Source organism: Stomoxys calcitrans, chromosome 1 (assembly GCF_963082655.1).
Source record: "Stomoxys calcitrans chromosome 1, idStoCalc2.1, whole genome shotgun sequence".
Classification (NCBI taxonomy): Eukaryota; Metazoa; Arthropoda; class Insecta; order Diptera; family Muscidae; genus Stomoxys; species Stomoxys calcitrans.
This window is the reverse complement of record NC_081552.1, coordinates 150,452,042-150,469,539: the sequence shown is the minus strand read 5'-3', so window position 1 is coordinate 150,469,539 and position 17,498 is coordinate 150,452,042. Positions and strand designations below refer to the sequence as shown.

Genomic DNA, 17,498 nt, shown 5'->3' with positions numbered 1-17,498 from the left:
GGTGAAAACAGACGACAGCTGTCGATTCGTATTAAAAACTGAAAATCCCAAAATTTGGCACTTACATCTTTTTGACAGTAAGGGGGCGATATGTAAGTGAACTATATCTAAATCTAAACCGATTGCGAACAAAATTCTTAGATATTATAGTGGTCAAGGAAAGCGTTGTACAAAATTTTTGGAAGATTGGTAAATAAATGCGGTTTCAGTAACTCTAGGTGCAGGAATCGATTTCTGTGAATTTCATTAGTAATGTCGAGAGTCAAGAGAAAATCCTTCCTGTCAAATTCCGATGGAATAGATTAACAAGCCATTTAACCATTTTATTGAAATATTAGTCCAAATCGGACGAACATATATATGGGAGCAATATCAAAATCTGGACCAACTTTTCCAATTTCAATAGGCTTCGTCTCTACGCCAAAAAAACTAATGTGTTAAATTTGAAGACGATCGGGTGCAAAATTGCGACCTGTACACAGATAGACAGACAGACAGACAGACGGACATAACTAAATCCAATCAGAAAGTGATTCTGAGTCGATGGGTATACTTATCAACAGTGGTGGTGTGGGGTATAAAACACTTAAAAAAGGCGAGGCGACATTCTGATATTTTAATAATTTTTGTGCATATTTCGAAAACAGTTTACGATGACGAGGTCGATGTAAATTAGTTTGGTAGTTTAAAAGTTATAGCCATCATAATGTTAGATAGATTAAAGGTGGTATTAGTATTCGTGATACGGGCCATCGTGGCGCAGAGGTTAGCATGTCTGGGTTCCAATACTGGTGGGAACATCCACAAGATTTTCAGTGGTAGTTATCCCCAGTGTGGGTGGATCATCCGGTTAGAATGGGCTCAATGTGTGCGCCAGCTGGGAAGGACGGAACTCAAAAAGTTCTCCAACAGCAGCAGCTAGTGAAGCATCGTCCACACCGCAAGTGTCCAGTGTCCTGAGGATGAGTGGTTCCACTGCTTTCTCATCTGCCCCTGGATGCGTACGGAAGCTCGTCATGACAAGACCTAACGAATCTCGTGAGGATGAACTCCTGGTGGAATCAGAAGACAAGGCTAACGCAACAGTGGAGGAAGTTCTGATCCCCGACTATGGTCCGGTTTCTACAGATAAATCTCCACCATTGTAAGGCCGCTTCGGCGGCGCTAAAGGACGTCCTGATGGCAGGGATATTTGACTTGGTTCTTATCCAGGAACCATAGGTGTGAGTATGAATGGTTGGTGGACAAAGAATTCCGGGACTTAATCTTCTCAGGGAATGGGAGACACAGAGCCTATATTCTTGCAAAGAGTAGTCTAAATGTTTTTCTTCTTTCGTCGCTAAGCACTGATCATTTAGTAGTATCCAGCTTTTAGATAAATAAGTCTCATTACTGGCTGGCTTCCCTAAATATGGCACACGATTCGTAGATGCCGCCTTCAAACCTTAGGTTGCTGGTTGAAGCCGCTTCTGCATGGAAGAAGAGCCTCATTGTACGAAGCGATGCTAATGCACATCATCAGATATGGGGTAGTTCCGATGTCAACAAAAGGGGTGAGCTGCTTATTAAATATATTATATGTTGCAATCTGGCGATTTGTAATAAAGGGGATAAAACGACCTTTATTACCAGGAACAGGCAGGAGGTACAAAATATTACCTTTGTATTGGAAGATATAAGCGCAAGGAAATGCGACTGGGCAGTGTTGGATGATCACAGCTTCTCTGATCATCGTTATATTACTTTCAACCTTGGACGAAATACTGCAGAAGTGGTCCCCAGGCTAAACAGAAGAAAGCGGATTGGGATAAATTTCGCCAAAAATTCTGCACGTCTATCCCTTTTAGACCAGAAAAGGAAGTGGAACTCCAAAGGGTATGGACATAATGTTCAAGCGGATCACGAAGGCCCTGAATGACTAGTGCCAAGCCAAGGGGCAAACAGCTACCACCATGGTGGACCCCAGAAATGATTGGTCTAATGAAGGACTGCCGAAAACTCTTCAACTGAGCGAAAGCCACAAATGCACCTCGCCTTTGGGACATCTATATGGCTGAGCTAAGAAAATATATTGGCGAGTTAAGGAAGGCTCAGAACAAATCCTGGGTGGAATTCTGTAGCTCCGTGGAGGATACATCTGAGGCCTTTAGGCTAAGGAAGATTCTGTCCTCAAGACCTTTTACGGTGGAGTATATTCAGAAGTCTAAGAATGTATGGACAATGTCTGCTGAGGAAACGCTATAACTACTCGTTGACTTGTTGGAAAATTCTCCAACGGTCAACGTGGCGCCAGAAGAGGTTGTCACTGATATGCATTCGTCCGAGGCCATTGGGGAAATTGTGTCTGAGCAGAAAATTCTTTGTGCGATTAGAAGTTTCGACTTCTTCAAGTCGCCAGGCCCTGATGATGTATCACCGGTTGAATTACAAGCTGTGTCTGATCGACTGGTTCCCTGGCTTAGTGACATATACTCTGCTTGTATCATAATGTCATATATACCTGTGGGAAGGGGATCACGAAGACCATTTTCATTCCCAAAGCAGGAAAACCCTGCCACACGAAGGCGAATAATTTTCGTCCTATTAGTCTGTTATCCTTTATGCTCATGACTCTTGAGAGGTTGACAGAAACATATCTTAGGGCAAAGATAGTAAAGGACAGCCGTTCACGACCTAGGGTTCTCTCGCTGTCAAGGACAATACAATGGTAACATTTTTTGACATTGAATGTGCTTTCAATAATGTAAAACCGACGTCAATCATGAACAAACCATCAAAAATATATTATTGTCTCCAGAAGAAAAAGGCGTAAAAGTGGTCGCGTATTCCCAATTGTGGTTAGGGAAAGTTTCCCAGCACTCTAAGAGATATACTTTAGGAAGCTCTAAGTGCAACAGCGAAGGGGGCTACCGAAAGTGCTTTAGGTATAAATCCGTGCAAGACAAGTAGTTCATTTCAGTCGGAGATACAAGTTGCCTGCAGTGCCACCTGAGTCCTTCGGAGAAGAGAATGTTCCATTTACAGAAAGCGCAAAATACCTGGGTGTTTTGCTGGACAGGAAATTGAACTTCAAATCCAACATTTTGGAAAGGGCAAGAAAGGTAACTCTTGCCCTATACACCTGCTAGAGAACCATTGGCAAAAGTTGAGGGCTTAGATCGCGCGTCATGCATTGGGTATATACGGCAGTTGTCAGACTTATAATGCTGTATGGTGTTGTGGTCTGGTGGACGGCGCTTCAAAAATCCACCTACTGCTCAACACTTAACCGGATCCAAAGAATAGCTTGTTTGTGAATCACAGACGCACTGAGGACGACACCATCTGATGCAGTGAATTTAATGCTACATCTTATGCCTCTGGACATTGTGGCTAGACAAATTGCTGCAACCACTGTCGTGAGGCTAAGGGAGCTTTCCCTTTGGTCATGTGGCGGCTGCGGACACTGAGTTATCCTTGATACAGTGCCAGATGTTCCAGGCAGTTCTGATAGAACCGATTGGAACTACGGTATCCCTGGTAACAGAAGTTACATAGACTTCTTTACGGATGGTTCCAAACTAGACGACCAGGTGGGCTTTGTGATGTACCCTAAAGATGTAGAACTGGTCATATCGAAAAGGTTACCCAACCACTGCAGTGTGTGTCAAGCGGAGATCTTCGCAATTAAGGAAGTGGTGGAATGGCTAAGCTATAATATCATAACGACGATTTGCAGACAGCCAGGAAGCCATTAAATGCATGGAGAAAGTATTTCTGAACACAATAACCGCCCTCGACTGTGGCAGGTCTCTTAACGAGATGGCTGAACATTAAAAATTCACCTGTTCTGGGTGCTGGGCCACAGAGATATCCCAGGGATTTGTAAAGCGGATGAGCTTGCGAGACTAGGAACTACCTTGCACATTCCAGGGAAACTCGAATCTGTGAGTATGCCTCTAGCGACATGTAAGCTAAGTTTTCAGGACCAGGCCCGAAGGACAACGAATGATAGATGGTCACAAAGAGTGGGCTGTGAGCATTCCAAAACTATGTGGCCGCTTACTGGCATTGGCTAGAACAGACGTCTCAGTCATTGTGTCCGTCATGACAGGTCACTGTCTAATCGGAAAACATGCTGACAGACTGAAGGTTGCTAGCAACGAGTTTTGCAGACGCTGTAAGGACATCGAAAAAGAGGAGATTATAGAACACCTTCTGTGTGTGTGTGTCCCGCAGTGGCAGTCAAAAGGAGTTCCACTTTAGGTTCTCATTTCTTTGAGAACCTGTCTGTGATTTGGATGGCTTAACGGCAGGAACTAGAAGGCATCTTCCTTTTTTTGTTCCTGTGGCAAACTGCCACTTAAACCTAACCTAACCTATCCCTTTGCTGATGCTGGCTACATTTGTTAGGAAACTTCTCTACCAAGTGATGACACGCCGTTCAGACTAGGCACACAAAAATGGAGGACATTGAGCTTAAACTTTAATCGGACTGCACTCATTGATAAGAGCGAAGTATTCCCTCTTCCTTAATGGAATGTTCATGGGAAATTTAGATATGGGCCACCAACTTATATTATCTGAAAGCCTATCTCCTCCTCTATAAATGTCTACAACATTTTTTATTCATAACTGCTGAGATCCCCAGTCATCTCATGGCTCAGTGGGACAATTGAAATGCTCTTGTGTCGAAAGGTTAATCTTAACTCACCCCAACTTATCGCAGACCATATGTTCGATGTAAGTGTGCAAACATAATAAGGGTTACTCAGTCTGAATATTTTCAAAAATCAACTACTTTAACAATTAAATTACAAGAATCATCTGGCTTTAGTAGTTATAAAAATATCATAACTAAATGCGAGTGTTGACACTCCCACAAGAAATAGTTGCAGATCTTCCACAGCATTTAGTTGGCAAAATTGAATGGCTGGACCAAAGAATCAACGTACTCGGTGAGGTGATATGTTTCGAGTTCTTCAGTACAAATAATATTCCTAGCGTGTAAATAAACCACTTGAAAACACGACCGTTTGATCAAAGGTGATATTGAAACAAATGATAAAATCACAAAATAATCAGACATTTTTGGCAAAAAAAAAAGTCAAATTTTGATTGCCACTTTGCTTTAGACCGGTTACGTCATGCAGTCCTATTCTTAGATTTATGGTTGAAATACTCTCTGGGCAATGTGTTTGTTTCTCCATTAAAGTGACTCACTCGAACCCAAATTGGACTGACATTTCAACCCAGAATGCTTACAGATTTGACAATTCTCGATTATAAGGTGTGCTCAGTTTCAACCTGCTTGATCTTCAAATACTGCGCACTTGGCGCCACAGCGCCCAAGAAGATTCTTTTTGGTTAACACAGTTTGTTAAACTTAAAGCCGGTCTGTCTACTATAACCTCAACGTCAAAATCTATGCGGACACATTCGAGGCATTCGAGTGAAAAATTTCAGATTTAACACGATTAAAATCTCATTAAAATCATTCACATGGCCGCCCACAAAACTTGAACGAGTTTAACTCTAACTTCACCGTTATCGATCATTTTGCGGAGGTTTATTAATATGAGACCCTATTTGCATATGATGCAGACTTGATTAATACTAAGCGAAGCATTCATTCATTTAACATGAGAGCAAAAACGACCAAACTATTTTTTTGTTTTCGATAGAATAACAAGAAACTTTGACAAATTTGAATACTCGAAATTTTAGAAGAAGGTGATTCTCTTCGATCAGGAGGAAGAGGCGAATTAAAACTAGAAAAAATGACTATAGCAACGAATTGTAGGTGTGAATTTAAAATGAGGCACGAAAGACGAGCAAATGAAGCCTCTCGATAGCACTAGTTCGTTATTGCTTTCGATAAACCAGTTTAAATAAGATTTGAATGAATGCAAAGGTCACATCGATAAGCACCTATGCTGCGCTAGTGGTTAAAAACTATCATGCTCCAAAAAAGCCACAACTAGCAGTATATTCTCTGAATATAAAAAGTGAATTAGAAACGTTGGTCATCATACAGTTGCCAGCAATCGACATTAGCCAGTCATCACCAAAGAAAACTGAAAGTCATTCAAAATGAAATTCATCGTTCTATTCGCTGCACTCTTCGCTGTCGCATTGGCTGCTCCCCGCTCCGACGCTGAAGTCCTCAAGAACGAGTCCGATGTGGGTCCCGAATCCTACAACTTTGCGTAAATATTAATTGTGCCGAGTGTATTAAGTTGAGTACTGATTCATAATGATCGCTTTAAATTTACAGTTACGCTACCAGTGATGGCATCACCGCCCAAGAAGATGGACACTTGCAAAATATTGGCTCCGAAAATGAGGCCATCTCTGTCAAAGGTCAATACTCCTACACCGGTGATGACGGTCAAACCTACACAGTCACCTACACTGCCGATGAAAATGGTTTCCAACCCCAAGGTGCCCATTTGCCCGTTGCCCCTGAAGCTTAAGAAACTCCATTCATCCAAAGTAGTTGTTTAGTAATAAAGTTATTTGTGATTAAATCCTACTCGTTTAAAGGCTCTTCATTTATTCAGGAAATCTGCGTATGCACATCCTTTGGACGGTAATACATTGGAGTTAATATCGTTAAACTTTAGCTCTTATATATGTATATCGCCCTATTTTCACACCTAGAGCCACTGGTAGCGCATTTATTTACCAATCTTCCCGAATTTTGTTCAACGCTTTTCTCGACGGCTACCACAATATCTAAGAAGTTTCCTCCAAAATCGGTTCAGATTTAGTTATTGCTCCCATATATATGTTCGTCCGATTAGGAGAAATATTGCAATAAAGTGCACATTTGTTACGCGATTCTCTCGAAATTGGAAAATCGGTTCAGATATAGATATAGCTGCCATATGTGTATATCGCCCGATTTTCACTTCTAAAGCCACTCCAAGCGCATTTATTGACCAATCTTCCCAAGACTTTTACAGCGCTTTCCTCGACGACTACCACAATATCTAAGAAGTTTGGTCGAGATCGGTTCAGATTTAAATATAGCTCAACATTCAATTGAAATTTATCGTCGCGTCCTAAAAAAGATTGGCGAGATCTGGTCAAGCACAGCATTAGATTAAGTCAAGAAGGAAGATATTCCCTCTCGACCAATGGCGCAAGCTTTGATACCAAGGATCGCCTCAGATCCTGAATCTATTTTTGAAAGACTAAGAGAATTTAATTCCAATCTTTCAACCACCGACTGGAAGATTGGTAGTTTTGATGCGGCTGATGGCGATGGAAGACATGCCGGCTGTCTCACAGACCTCAACAAGTCTGAAGGAGTTGTATCTTACGGATTCTGAAGGTCTTTAGAAGCGGTGGGGTTACGGGATCAGGAGACGACTCAGCAGTTGTTGCTGAACACTTATATGAGGAACTATCGACCACATCTCCAAAGTCTAGCGGTTCACAGGAGACAGAAAATCCTCATGCCTTGAAAAAAAGAGGAGGGGAAGGCGCCGAAACGGAACCCGACAAGCCCTGTGTGAAAGCTGTGGGGTTACGGGATCAGGATACGACTCAGCAGTTGTTGCTGAACACTTGTATGAGGAACTATCGACCACATCTCTAAAGTCTAGCGGTTTGCAGTAGACTGAAAATCCCCATGCCACGAAAAAAAGAGGAGGGGAAGGCGCCGAAACGGGACCCGACAAGCCCTGTGTGGCTGGAACATCAGTTTAGATTGGGCTCAAGGTGTATTCCACTGCTTTCTCAACTCCACGAATGCGTAGGGAAACTCATCACGGCTAGATCGAAGAATCTTATGAAGATTAACTCCTATTAGACGCAGAAGACGAGGCTTACGCCACAGTGGTTGAAATTCTGAATCCTGACTATGGTCCGGTTTCTACAGATAAATCTCCACCATTGTAAAGCCGCTCCGGCGGCACTAAAGGTTCTTCTGATGGCAGGGGATTTGACGTGGTTCTTATTCAGGATCCTGGGTGTGTGGAGGAATATTTTATGGACCAAGAATTTCTGGGTACGGGGAATGGTAAACGACGACCCTGTATTCTTGGAAAGAGTAGTCTAAATGTTTTTCTTCGTCCGTCGCTGAACACTGAAGATTCAGTAGCAGCCAGCCTTGCAATTAATAAGTCTCATTACTAACTGGCTATAAAAGGCACACGATTTAAAGATACCGCCTTCAATCCTTATGTTGCTGGCTGAAGTCGTTTCTGTAGGGAAAAGAGCCTCATTATAGGAAGTGATCCCAATGCATTCCACCAGATAGCGGGAAGTTCGGATATCAACGAAAGGGGTGAGCTGCTTATGGAATATTGTAGATGTTTCAATCTGGCTGTTTGTAATAGAGGGAATAAACCGACCTTTTTTTACCAGGAAAAGGTATGGGAGGATATAAGCGGATCGATATGCGACTGGAAAATTTTGGAAAACCCCAGCGTCTCCTATCATCATTATAGTAGTTTTAGTATTGCAGGAGTAGTCCCTCGGCTAAACAGAAAAAAGGCATATTGCGATAATTATCCCTTACACACTGCACGAATATCCCCTCTTAACCGGAAAAGGAAGTGGAAACTGCGGCGGATATAGACATAATGGAGAAGCATATCACGAAGTCCCTTTATGACTCGCCTATATCAGCATGTCCTGGCGCCAAACCAACTCAGAATTGGTTCGCCTGCAGATCCTTAAAGCATATATCTGAGCCATCTGAGGAAAGAAGACCCTATCCTTGAAACCTATTGCTGTAGGATACATTCAGAAAACAGAAAATATGCGAGGGACTTGCTCCCTGGCTTGGAGTTAAACTCTGCTTGTATCAGCAATGGCGTACATACCTCTGGGATAGAGATATAGATGGGTAATTTTCAATCCGAAAGCACACGAAAGCGAAATCTTCTCGTGCTAGCTGCCCGTCATTTATATTGAAGATCCCGGAGAGGTTGATTTAAACATATCTTAGGGCAAAGATCCCTGGAGATCGTTCGTCTCGCCAACAGCATGCATGTAGTAAGAGCAAGTCCACTAAAACAGCCCTTTACGACCTAGTCGCCTACAAAGAGGGTTCATTCGCTGTCAAGGAATACACAATGATAACATTTCTTTACATTGAAGGTGCTTTTAATAATGTACATCCCACATCAATCATGAGGGAGCTGGGTTTTATGGGCATCACTACCTCAAGAAAGTTTATGAATAACTCACTTACTAAAAGATGCATTACGGCAGTCTCAAGATCTGCAGAGAAACCTCTCGAGCAGGTACTGCGAAGTGGACTACCGAATGTGGTTCCTTTCAGCATGAGATACAAGCTACACTGTGGCAACTATCTCCATGATAGAAGAGAATAGTCCATTTAGGTTAGGTTAGACTGAAAAGATGGTGCTGATATTAATCCGCCCATGCCACTATGGACATATACCTAAGCCAGTATCGGCTTGTTGTGCGCTCTAAATACTAGAAAATAACATCGAAAAAGAAAATTCATGTCTGGTATTGTGTCTCCATCCAAGTGCCGGTATCTGTTAGACGCGAAAGCCGGGCAATGATATGGGAAATGCTCCAACGTCTCATCATCTTCCCCACATGACCTATACATGCATAAGTGAGCTCGCAGTCCTATGTGTCCAGTAATGACACTAAAAGCTATACTGACCTCCTTCTTGCTTCTTTTCAGCAAAAGCCTCGTCCTCTCTCGATCGTCCTCTCACGATCGCTGTCCTGCCGACCGTTTCGCTGTTCCACAGGGTTATATGCGCATCCGTCGCCCACTCCCTTAACTCGGACTGCGTCGACCCGAAGGCTTCGAGTTAACCAAGTTTATTGATGGCCTTCACTGTGAAATCGTCTGCTCTCTCTTTTCCAGTTATTCCTCTATGGCCTGGCACTGGCAAGATTAATATTGGCTTATTTCACGAGCCATGGACGACCCCGAACAAAGAGTGAACCATATCAACTACCAATTATTCAATGCTAACATTGGAACTCGGCCAAGGACCTGCGTTATTTGTCATACCAATTTGGATTAAATCTTTTCTCAAGAGTAATCAACGTCAGATGCAACAGTGATGAGACAGGGAAGCAGTGGAACATACCCGGCATCACTTTATCTGCCTTTCGACACCACTACCCACGTCGTACAGTGTTGTTAAATCGAAAAATCTTGGAAATAATTCTGAAATTTTTGAACGAAAAGAGATTTGTACACGAAATTTTACACAGTCAATGTTGAGGTGTTTAAGTATGCAAAATTTGAGGAACCTAGTGGATCTAGAGACTAATGCGTGGGGCTTGAAAGTTGCCCACCTCGAGTATGTCAAATTTTGTATTGCTTGCCAAACAGTGATTTATAGACCGATCGGCTTGATTCTTTTTCTAAAAGATGGTGCTCTGTAAACAACACAAATAGCGTTCGTATGTCAAAACGTTCTGAGTACCTATAACCTCAAAAATGTCAAGCTTTACGATAAAGCTGCCAGTTGGCAGATTGCAATACAAGGGTTGTCTTATCCCGAAATATAAACGGCAACCCTCGTTGCGACATTCTTTCGCCAAAAATTTTACGCCATAGTACGCAGTTCAGACTCTACCATAAAAAGAAGGCTACCTTATGTTTCTTATATTTGGCATGGGTGTTGAAAGTCGGAACAGAGGAACATGTAAATTATTTTAACCAAATTAAATAAGAATTGTGCCCTTTATGTGGACAAGCGCCAAATCAAAAGATGGAACAATTTTGAATTTTACCCATTATTTCTCTGGCAAACATTTTTTCTAGAAAACAATCCGGATTGCAAATTGACCTACTCCAATGTGCACCGCTACAGACTTAACAAGTAAGAGCGTGCTAAGTTCGGCCGGGTCGAATCTTATGTACCCTCCACCATAGATCGCATTTGTCGAGTTCTTTGCGCTGCATCTCTTTTTAGACAAACAAAGAATGATGAATAAGAACTGCTATGCTATTGGAGCTATATCAAGTTATAGTTCGATTCGAACCATAAATGAATTAAATGTTGAAGTCCATAGTAGAAGTCATTTGGTTATATTCCAGTCCATTCGGATAAGAATTGCGCCTTGTATGGGCTCAAGAAGCAAAATCGGGAGATCGGTTTGTATGGGAGCTGTATCAAGGTATAGATCGATTCAGACCATATTGGACACGCATGTTGAAGGTCATGGGAGAAGCCGTTGTACAAAATTTCTGCCAAATGGGAAGAGAATTGCGCCCTCTAGAGGCTTAAGAAGTCAAGATTCCAGATCGGTTTATGTACCGATTTGCGCTATAATTATCACAGTTGTTGGAAGTGATACCTAACATCTCATGCAAAATTTCAGCCAAATCGGATAAGAATTGCGCCCACTAGCGGCTCAAGATCCAATTTCGGTTTATATGGCAGCTTTACCAGGTTATGAACCGATTTGAACCATACTCAACACAGTTGTTGGAAGTGGTACCAAAACACCACATACATACGGATGAGAATTACGCCTCTTGGAGGCTCAAGACGTCAAGACCCAAGATAGATTTATATGGCAGCTATATCAAAACATGGACCGATTTGACCCATTTACAATCCCAACCGACCTACGCTAATAAAAAGTATTTCTATAAAATTTCAAGCGCCTTGCTTAACTCCTTCGAAAGTTAGCGTGCTTTCGACAGACAGACGGACGGACGGACGGACATGGCTAGATCGACTTAAAATGTCATGACGATATTTCGAGGTGTTACAAACAGAATGACGAAATTAGTATACCCCCATCCTATGGTGGAGGGTATAAAAACGCCGTGATCTTAGAGAGTCATAGACTTATTTCCTAATAATAAACTGTTTTAAAATTTTATAATAATAAATAAATTCACATTCCCATGTAATGTAACATTAATTTGAAGGTCGAGAAATTTATATTTTAATTAAATATTTTCTAAAGACAAAATCTCTCTAAAATGTTTGATGACATTGAAAATATACATATTCGAAAAATCACGAAATGATTTTAAAGATCAAAGTAAAAGAGCGCAAATAGACAAATTTTCAGTTATTCTATAATATTTATCCATTTTCAATTTAAAAGTTCTCGTTTTGTACCAAATAGCGAAAAATTGACAAAACGTTTAAAAAGACAAGCATGGCAAGAAAGGAAGCAAGGGAAACTAACTTAAAATTAACTGTACGTTAACGCTATTAATATTTTTACTTTTACAACTGGTGGAAACAAATCCTTACGTAAAACAGTGATGAAAATGAAGCAGGCTTGTCTATATTAGCCGCACTCCCTGCATATCGTCCTTTATGAAGGACGCTCTCCAAAAATGAAGTTCGCTTTTATGTAAAAAATATTTTTAAACATCGCCTTTTGGTCGCCATTTAATTCTAAAAAAAGAAAAAAACTTTGAACTGTCTGATCGGAAAACATGCTGACAGACTGAAGGTTACAAGTAACGACTCCTGTGGAATTAAAATGGACGACACTTAGAGTTTGATGGCAGACTGCCACATATACCTTATCTAATGACACCTTAACACTTGACGTAACAATTCTTATTCACTTTTCCACTCACCAGAGTTTCCCTTATTTTAGTCGTGTCGAATGCCACCGGACGCCTGCACTCAACGCAATTTGTTATTCAAAACAGCTAAAATTATTTTCGAAAATAACTGTTTTTGTTTACTGAAAAAGGGAAGGCAGACATTACTGTTGTTTTAGCAAACATTTCATACTGCTATTTCGAGTTACAAAATATGCGGTTTCTAATAAAAAAATCTGCTAAAATATTGCAAAAAAAACGCTGAAATGAAATAATTGTTTGCTTGTTATTTTATGGTATTATTTATATAAGCATTGTAACTTAGACAATTTTAAGTCCATTGTGATACCACAGTAGCGACAGGTCAAGGCTTCTGGCGGGGAATCGAACCCACGACCCCATGCACTGGTAATCCAAGTACGCTACCAACTCGGCTACCGGGGCGCCGACACATTATGTTACAAAGAAGATTTTAATTTGTGGAATATTACTGAAAGATAGATCCTTGTACACATAGACATTGCGGCCATTGGTATACATTGGCGATAACTCTCTCGTCAATTTTATTGCTATGTTAATGCCCACACTGTCATAGCTACGGGCTTTGTATCTCATTTCTACTTATATCCAGATTCCTTAAATCTGGCTGTGCCAACATTTCTTTTGGACTACCTGTGAGAGAAACATATTTCCATTTGCCTACTGGTCAACATCTTATTTAAGAAACTTCCTCAAATTTCCATGTGCTAATATTTTATTGGGTCTACTTACATATTGTCACTTCTTACTCTCCGTTTTTGAGAGGAACCCCATTTGTTTGATTTTTCTGATATATTGCCTTTTAACACAACAACAATTCGTCTCTCGTATGCAGTAAAGTAGAACAACAACAATGCAAAAGTATTTTAAACAAGGAAATGCCGCAAAAGCGTTTCATACCTATTTGATGGCGCATGAGTGCTGTGTATTGCTTACTATCACGATGGCCCTGTTTACTATGTCATGATTTGAACCCGTCTGCTACGCAGACGATGTTATAATATTTCTAAGGGGTAAGGATCCGAACGAGCTAGACCCAGAGGTCTCAATGTTAACCCAACGAAGACTGAAATATGCCTGTTCACGAGGAAGACAAAGGTGGGCCAACTTAACGCAACACGTTTCTTCAATAAGACGATTTCGTTATCTGACAAGGTCAAATACTTAGTTGTGATCTTGGACAGGAAACTGAATTGGAAGTGTCACATTCAGGAGCGTACTGAGAGGGCTCACAGATGTTGGGCACTATGTAGACGGGCCGTAGGCTCGAAATGGGGCCTGAATCCGAGGATAGTCCACTGGCTCTACAGGAGCGTGATTAGACCAATACTTGCTAACGCCTCCATACTTTGGTGGACTGCTATGGAGAAAAAGTGCAACATAAGGACCATACAACAGGTTCAGATAATATATTGTCTTGGCATAGGCGGAGCGATGAGGACCACGCCCACTAGGGCACTGGAGACTATTCCAGATATCCGACCCATTGACATACAGATTAAGTGTGAGGCAGCCACTGTGGATATGAGACTTAGGGCGATGGGAGAATGGATTGAGGATGGGAGCAATGCATACCATCGCGTTATAATCGAGGCGACGATGGAAAAACTGGAAGGAAGGGAAGAGGTTTCCAATCAGATACCTGAGATGAACCATGAAGTCGAGTGCGAGGCACTGCTGCCATCGGCACAGTCTTGGATTGACGGAACCCCACTATTGTCATCTGGAAGATCATGTTTTATGGATGGATCAAAGCTAGAGGACAGAGTGGGTCTGGGGATTTACATTGAGAACCCAGGGACTGAGATCTGTTTAAGACTGCCTGACCATAATATGGTCCTGCAAGCGGAGATCCGGGCGATCACGGAATGCGTGAAGTCATGTGGTGCTAACACGAGGACATCGAGTGTGAACATCTTTACCGACAGTAAAATTGCCATAAGGGCAATAACAACCAGGACGGTAAGGTCACGAACAGCCTTGCAGTGCAAGAAGCAGATTAACGCCTTCTCTGAGGATGACACAATCCGCATCGTTTGGGTGCCGGGCCTTAGCGGAGTAAGCGGAAATGAAAGGGCAGACGATTTGGTGGTGAAGGCCACAGGACTGCCGAATCCTTTAAGGTCGACGCAGTCCGAGTTAAGGGAGTGAGAGACAAATGCGCATGCAACATTGTGGAACAGCGAAACGGTCAGTAGGATGGCGAAAATCCTATGGGGGGATCCAGACGAGGCTATTACTGAAAGGAAGAAAAGGAGTTCAGTATAGCTATTGGTATCATAACGGGACACATAGGACTACGAGGTCACTTATGTAAAATCGATGCGGCAAGTGATAGCATGTGTAGGGCATACGGGGAAGATGATGAGACATTGGAGCATTTCCTTTGTCATTCCCCTGCTTTCACGTGTAACAGATACCGGCATTTAGGTGGAGACACAATACCAGACATGAACCAACTTAGGGGAGTGGTATTGAAAACAATTGAGGATTTTGTAAGTAGCACGGAGTTCCTAACTTATTTTTTTTTAGAGGTTACTTTATAGTTTTGAGAGCGCACAGCAAGCCAATTACTGGCTTAGGTGTATGTACATAGTGGCATTGGATGAATTAATATCTGCACCCTCTTTTCAACCTAACCTAAACTATGTCATAAAACGCAGCCCGCTTGTGCTCAAAAATTTTTACAAACAGCGTGTGCAATTAACAACAACAACAAAAAGGTAACATCAGTGTAGATGTGTGACCAAGACCACATTTTTCTCATTTAAAAAAAAAAATTCACTTTCACTTTGTTTTAACAAACCCATCATTAATTACGCTGCAGTCATTTTAAGAATACAACAGAATTTTTGCTGCTGTAATAGCAGCAAAATTCACTACTAACAGTCAGCAGACATCGTTTGCTATTTTCAACAAAATTTTTTCTATGAGTGTGAATTCAAACCCTGGCGTAAACATCAGAGAAAATTTGGCGGTGGTTATCCCCTTAAAAAGTCTGGCTACATTTGTGAGATATCATGCTTTGTTAAAACTTCTCTTTGAAATGGTATCGCTATGCGGCACGCCGTTCGGACCCGGCTCATTGAACTTAAAGTTTAATCGGACTGCACACATTGATATGAGAGAAGTTTCCCTTGTTTCTTAATGGAAAGTTCATGTGAAATTTAGTAGTACAAGCCATGTCACCATGGAGGCCACCATAGCGCAGAGGTTAGCATGTCCGCCTATGACGCTGAAAGCCTGGTTTCGAAACCCGGCGAAAACATTTAAAAAAATTCCTACGCTGGCTACATATTAGAAGTACTTTGCCATGCAAAATCTTCTCCACATAGAGGTGTCGCACTACGCACGCCTTTCGGACTCGGTCATGAAAAGGCCTCCTTTTATCATTGAGCTTAAACTTGAATTGGACATCACTCATTGAAATGTGAGCCCCAATTCCTAAATGCAATGCTCATGGGTAAGTTCGCATTTGCAGTCATGTCATTCTTGTCATTCAGGCGAATATTACAAATCGAAGAAAGGGTGTATGTGAGATTCTGTCTACATCTTCATATATTGGCAATTGTTTTAAAATGCCATGATGATTAGTTGCAAGTCAGTTGTCTATTCTGTGAAGAACGCTTTTCAACATCCATCAATTTGGATTTGGCAATATGTATAGCATGCCCTAGGCTTTGCTCTTCTTCTATTCAAATGATATTTAAATTAAGTTAAAGGCCACATCTAACGAGACTGGTTTTTTGGATCATATCGTTAATCAGCTAATGGCTTAAAGCAAATTCAGACTATAAAAACTAGAGGTGACAAAGTTATACTTCACACCGTATCCGGCTATTGACACAAACTAGTCACATAACAACAAAAACCATCAACATGAAATTCATCGTTCTTTTTGCCGCTCTCTTCGCTGTCGCTTTGGCCGCTCCCCGCCCCGATGCTGAAGTCCTCAAGAACGAGTCCGATGTTGGTCCTGAATCCTACAACTTCGCGTAAATATTAATTGTGCTCAGTGTATTGAGTTGAGTACTGATTTATAATGATCGCTTTAAATTTACAGTTACGCTACCAGTGATGGCATCACCGCCCAAGAAGATGGACACTTGCAAAATATTGGCTCCGAAAATGAGGCCATCTCTGTCAAAGGTCAATACTCCTACATCGGTGATGACGGTCAAACCTACACAGTCACCTACACTGCCGATGAAAATGGTTTCCAACCCCAAGGTGCCCATTTGCCCGTTGCCCCTGAAGCTTAAGAAACTCCATTCATCCAAAGTAGTTGTTTAGTAATAAATTGTTTCGTTTTTTAAAACATAACTTTTGGTGTTTCCACTACGAAAACTGTTTAGACGTGATCTGGAAGGAACATTTTCAAATGTTGTTCAATGGCTAGTTGTAATGGGATGATCAAAATATGTGCACTTTTCCCACAAATCTAATATATAAAAATCAATTTGTGTTTGTTTGTAGATTTGTTTGTTTGTATGTTTGTGTGTTCCTTATAGACTCAGAAACGGTTGAACCGATTTTCTTGAAATTTTCACAGATGGTGCATAATGACCCCGTGGTGAAAATAGGGTGCTGCATTTTTTGATATCTGAAGGGGGGGGCGGACCCTCCCCCTTACCCTAATTTTCAGAAACGCCAGATCTCGGAGATGGGTTGTGCGATTTAAGCGAAATTTTGTGTGCTCTTATATAGTACCCTAAAAATAAAAATTTGGTATCCAAATTCGGATGGGGTACCTCGGGGGGCCTCCCCACCCTAAAACCTACCAAATATATATTTAGACCAATCAAGACAATATGGGACTCAAATGAAAGGTATTTAGGATAAGAAAACGAATCTGATATCCAATTGTCGAACCAAGTGCCAGTGGCGAGTTCGTTTTTGGGGGTCCCCCCTTCCCCAAAACACCCCCCAAACAGGACTTATTTACTAA

The 17,498-nt window shown here is 41.5% G+C and overlaps 3 protein-coding genes across 10 annotated transcripts in view; all 3 read left to right on the top strand.

Moving 5' to 3' along the window:
* Window positions 1-17,498, top strand: part of LOC106092276 (calcium uniporter protein, mitochondrial) — a 642,340-nt gene that overhangs the window by 445,956 nt on the left and 178,886 nt on the right. The window lies entirely within an intron of this gene.
* Window positions 6,073-6,455, top strand: LOC106094021 (larval cuticle protein 65Ag1-like). The gene is made up of 2 exons (XM_013261200.2): window positions 6,073-6,188; window positions 6,257-6,455. Exons 1-2 carry the CDS (start codon window positions 6,073-6,075, stop codon window positions 6,453-6,455), a joined length of 315 nt encoding a protein of 104 aa, XP_013116654.2.
* LOC106094022 (larval cuticle protein 65Ag1-like) lies at window positions 16,427-16,812 on the top strand. Its single transcript, XM_013261201.1, has 2 exons — window positions 16,427-16,545; window positions 16,614-16,812. Exons 1-2 carry the CDS (start codon window positions 16,430-16,432, stop codon window positions 16,810-16,812), a joined length of 315 nt encoding a protein of 104 aa, XP_013116655.1. The 5' UTR covers window positions 16,427-16,429.

Coding starts and splice junctions, on each gene's coding strand:
- LOC106094021 (XM_013261200.2), top strand. CDS start 6,073: ATGAAATTCATCGTTCTATTCGCTGCACTCTTCGCTGTCGCATTGGCT. Junction 6,189..6,256: donor CCCGAATCCTACAACTTTGC/GTAAATATTAAT, acceptor TTAAATTTACAG/TTACGCTACCAGTGATGGCA.
- LOC106094022 (XM_013261201.1), top strand. CDS start 16,430: ATGAAATTCATCGTTCTTTTTGCCGCTCTCTTCGCTGTCGCTTTGGCC. Junction 16,546..16,613: donor CCTGAATCCTACAACTTCGC/GTAAATATTAAT, acceptor TTAAATTTACAG/TTACGCTACCAGTGATGGCA.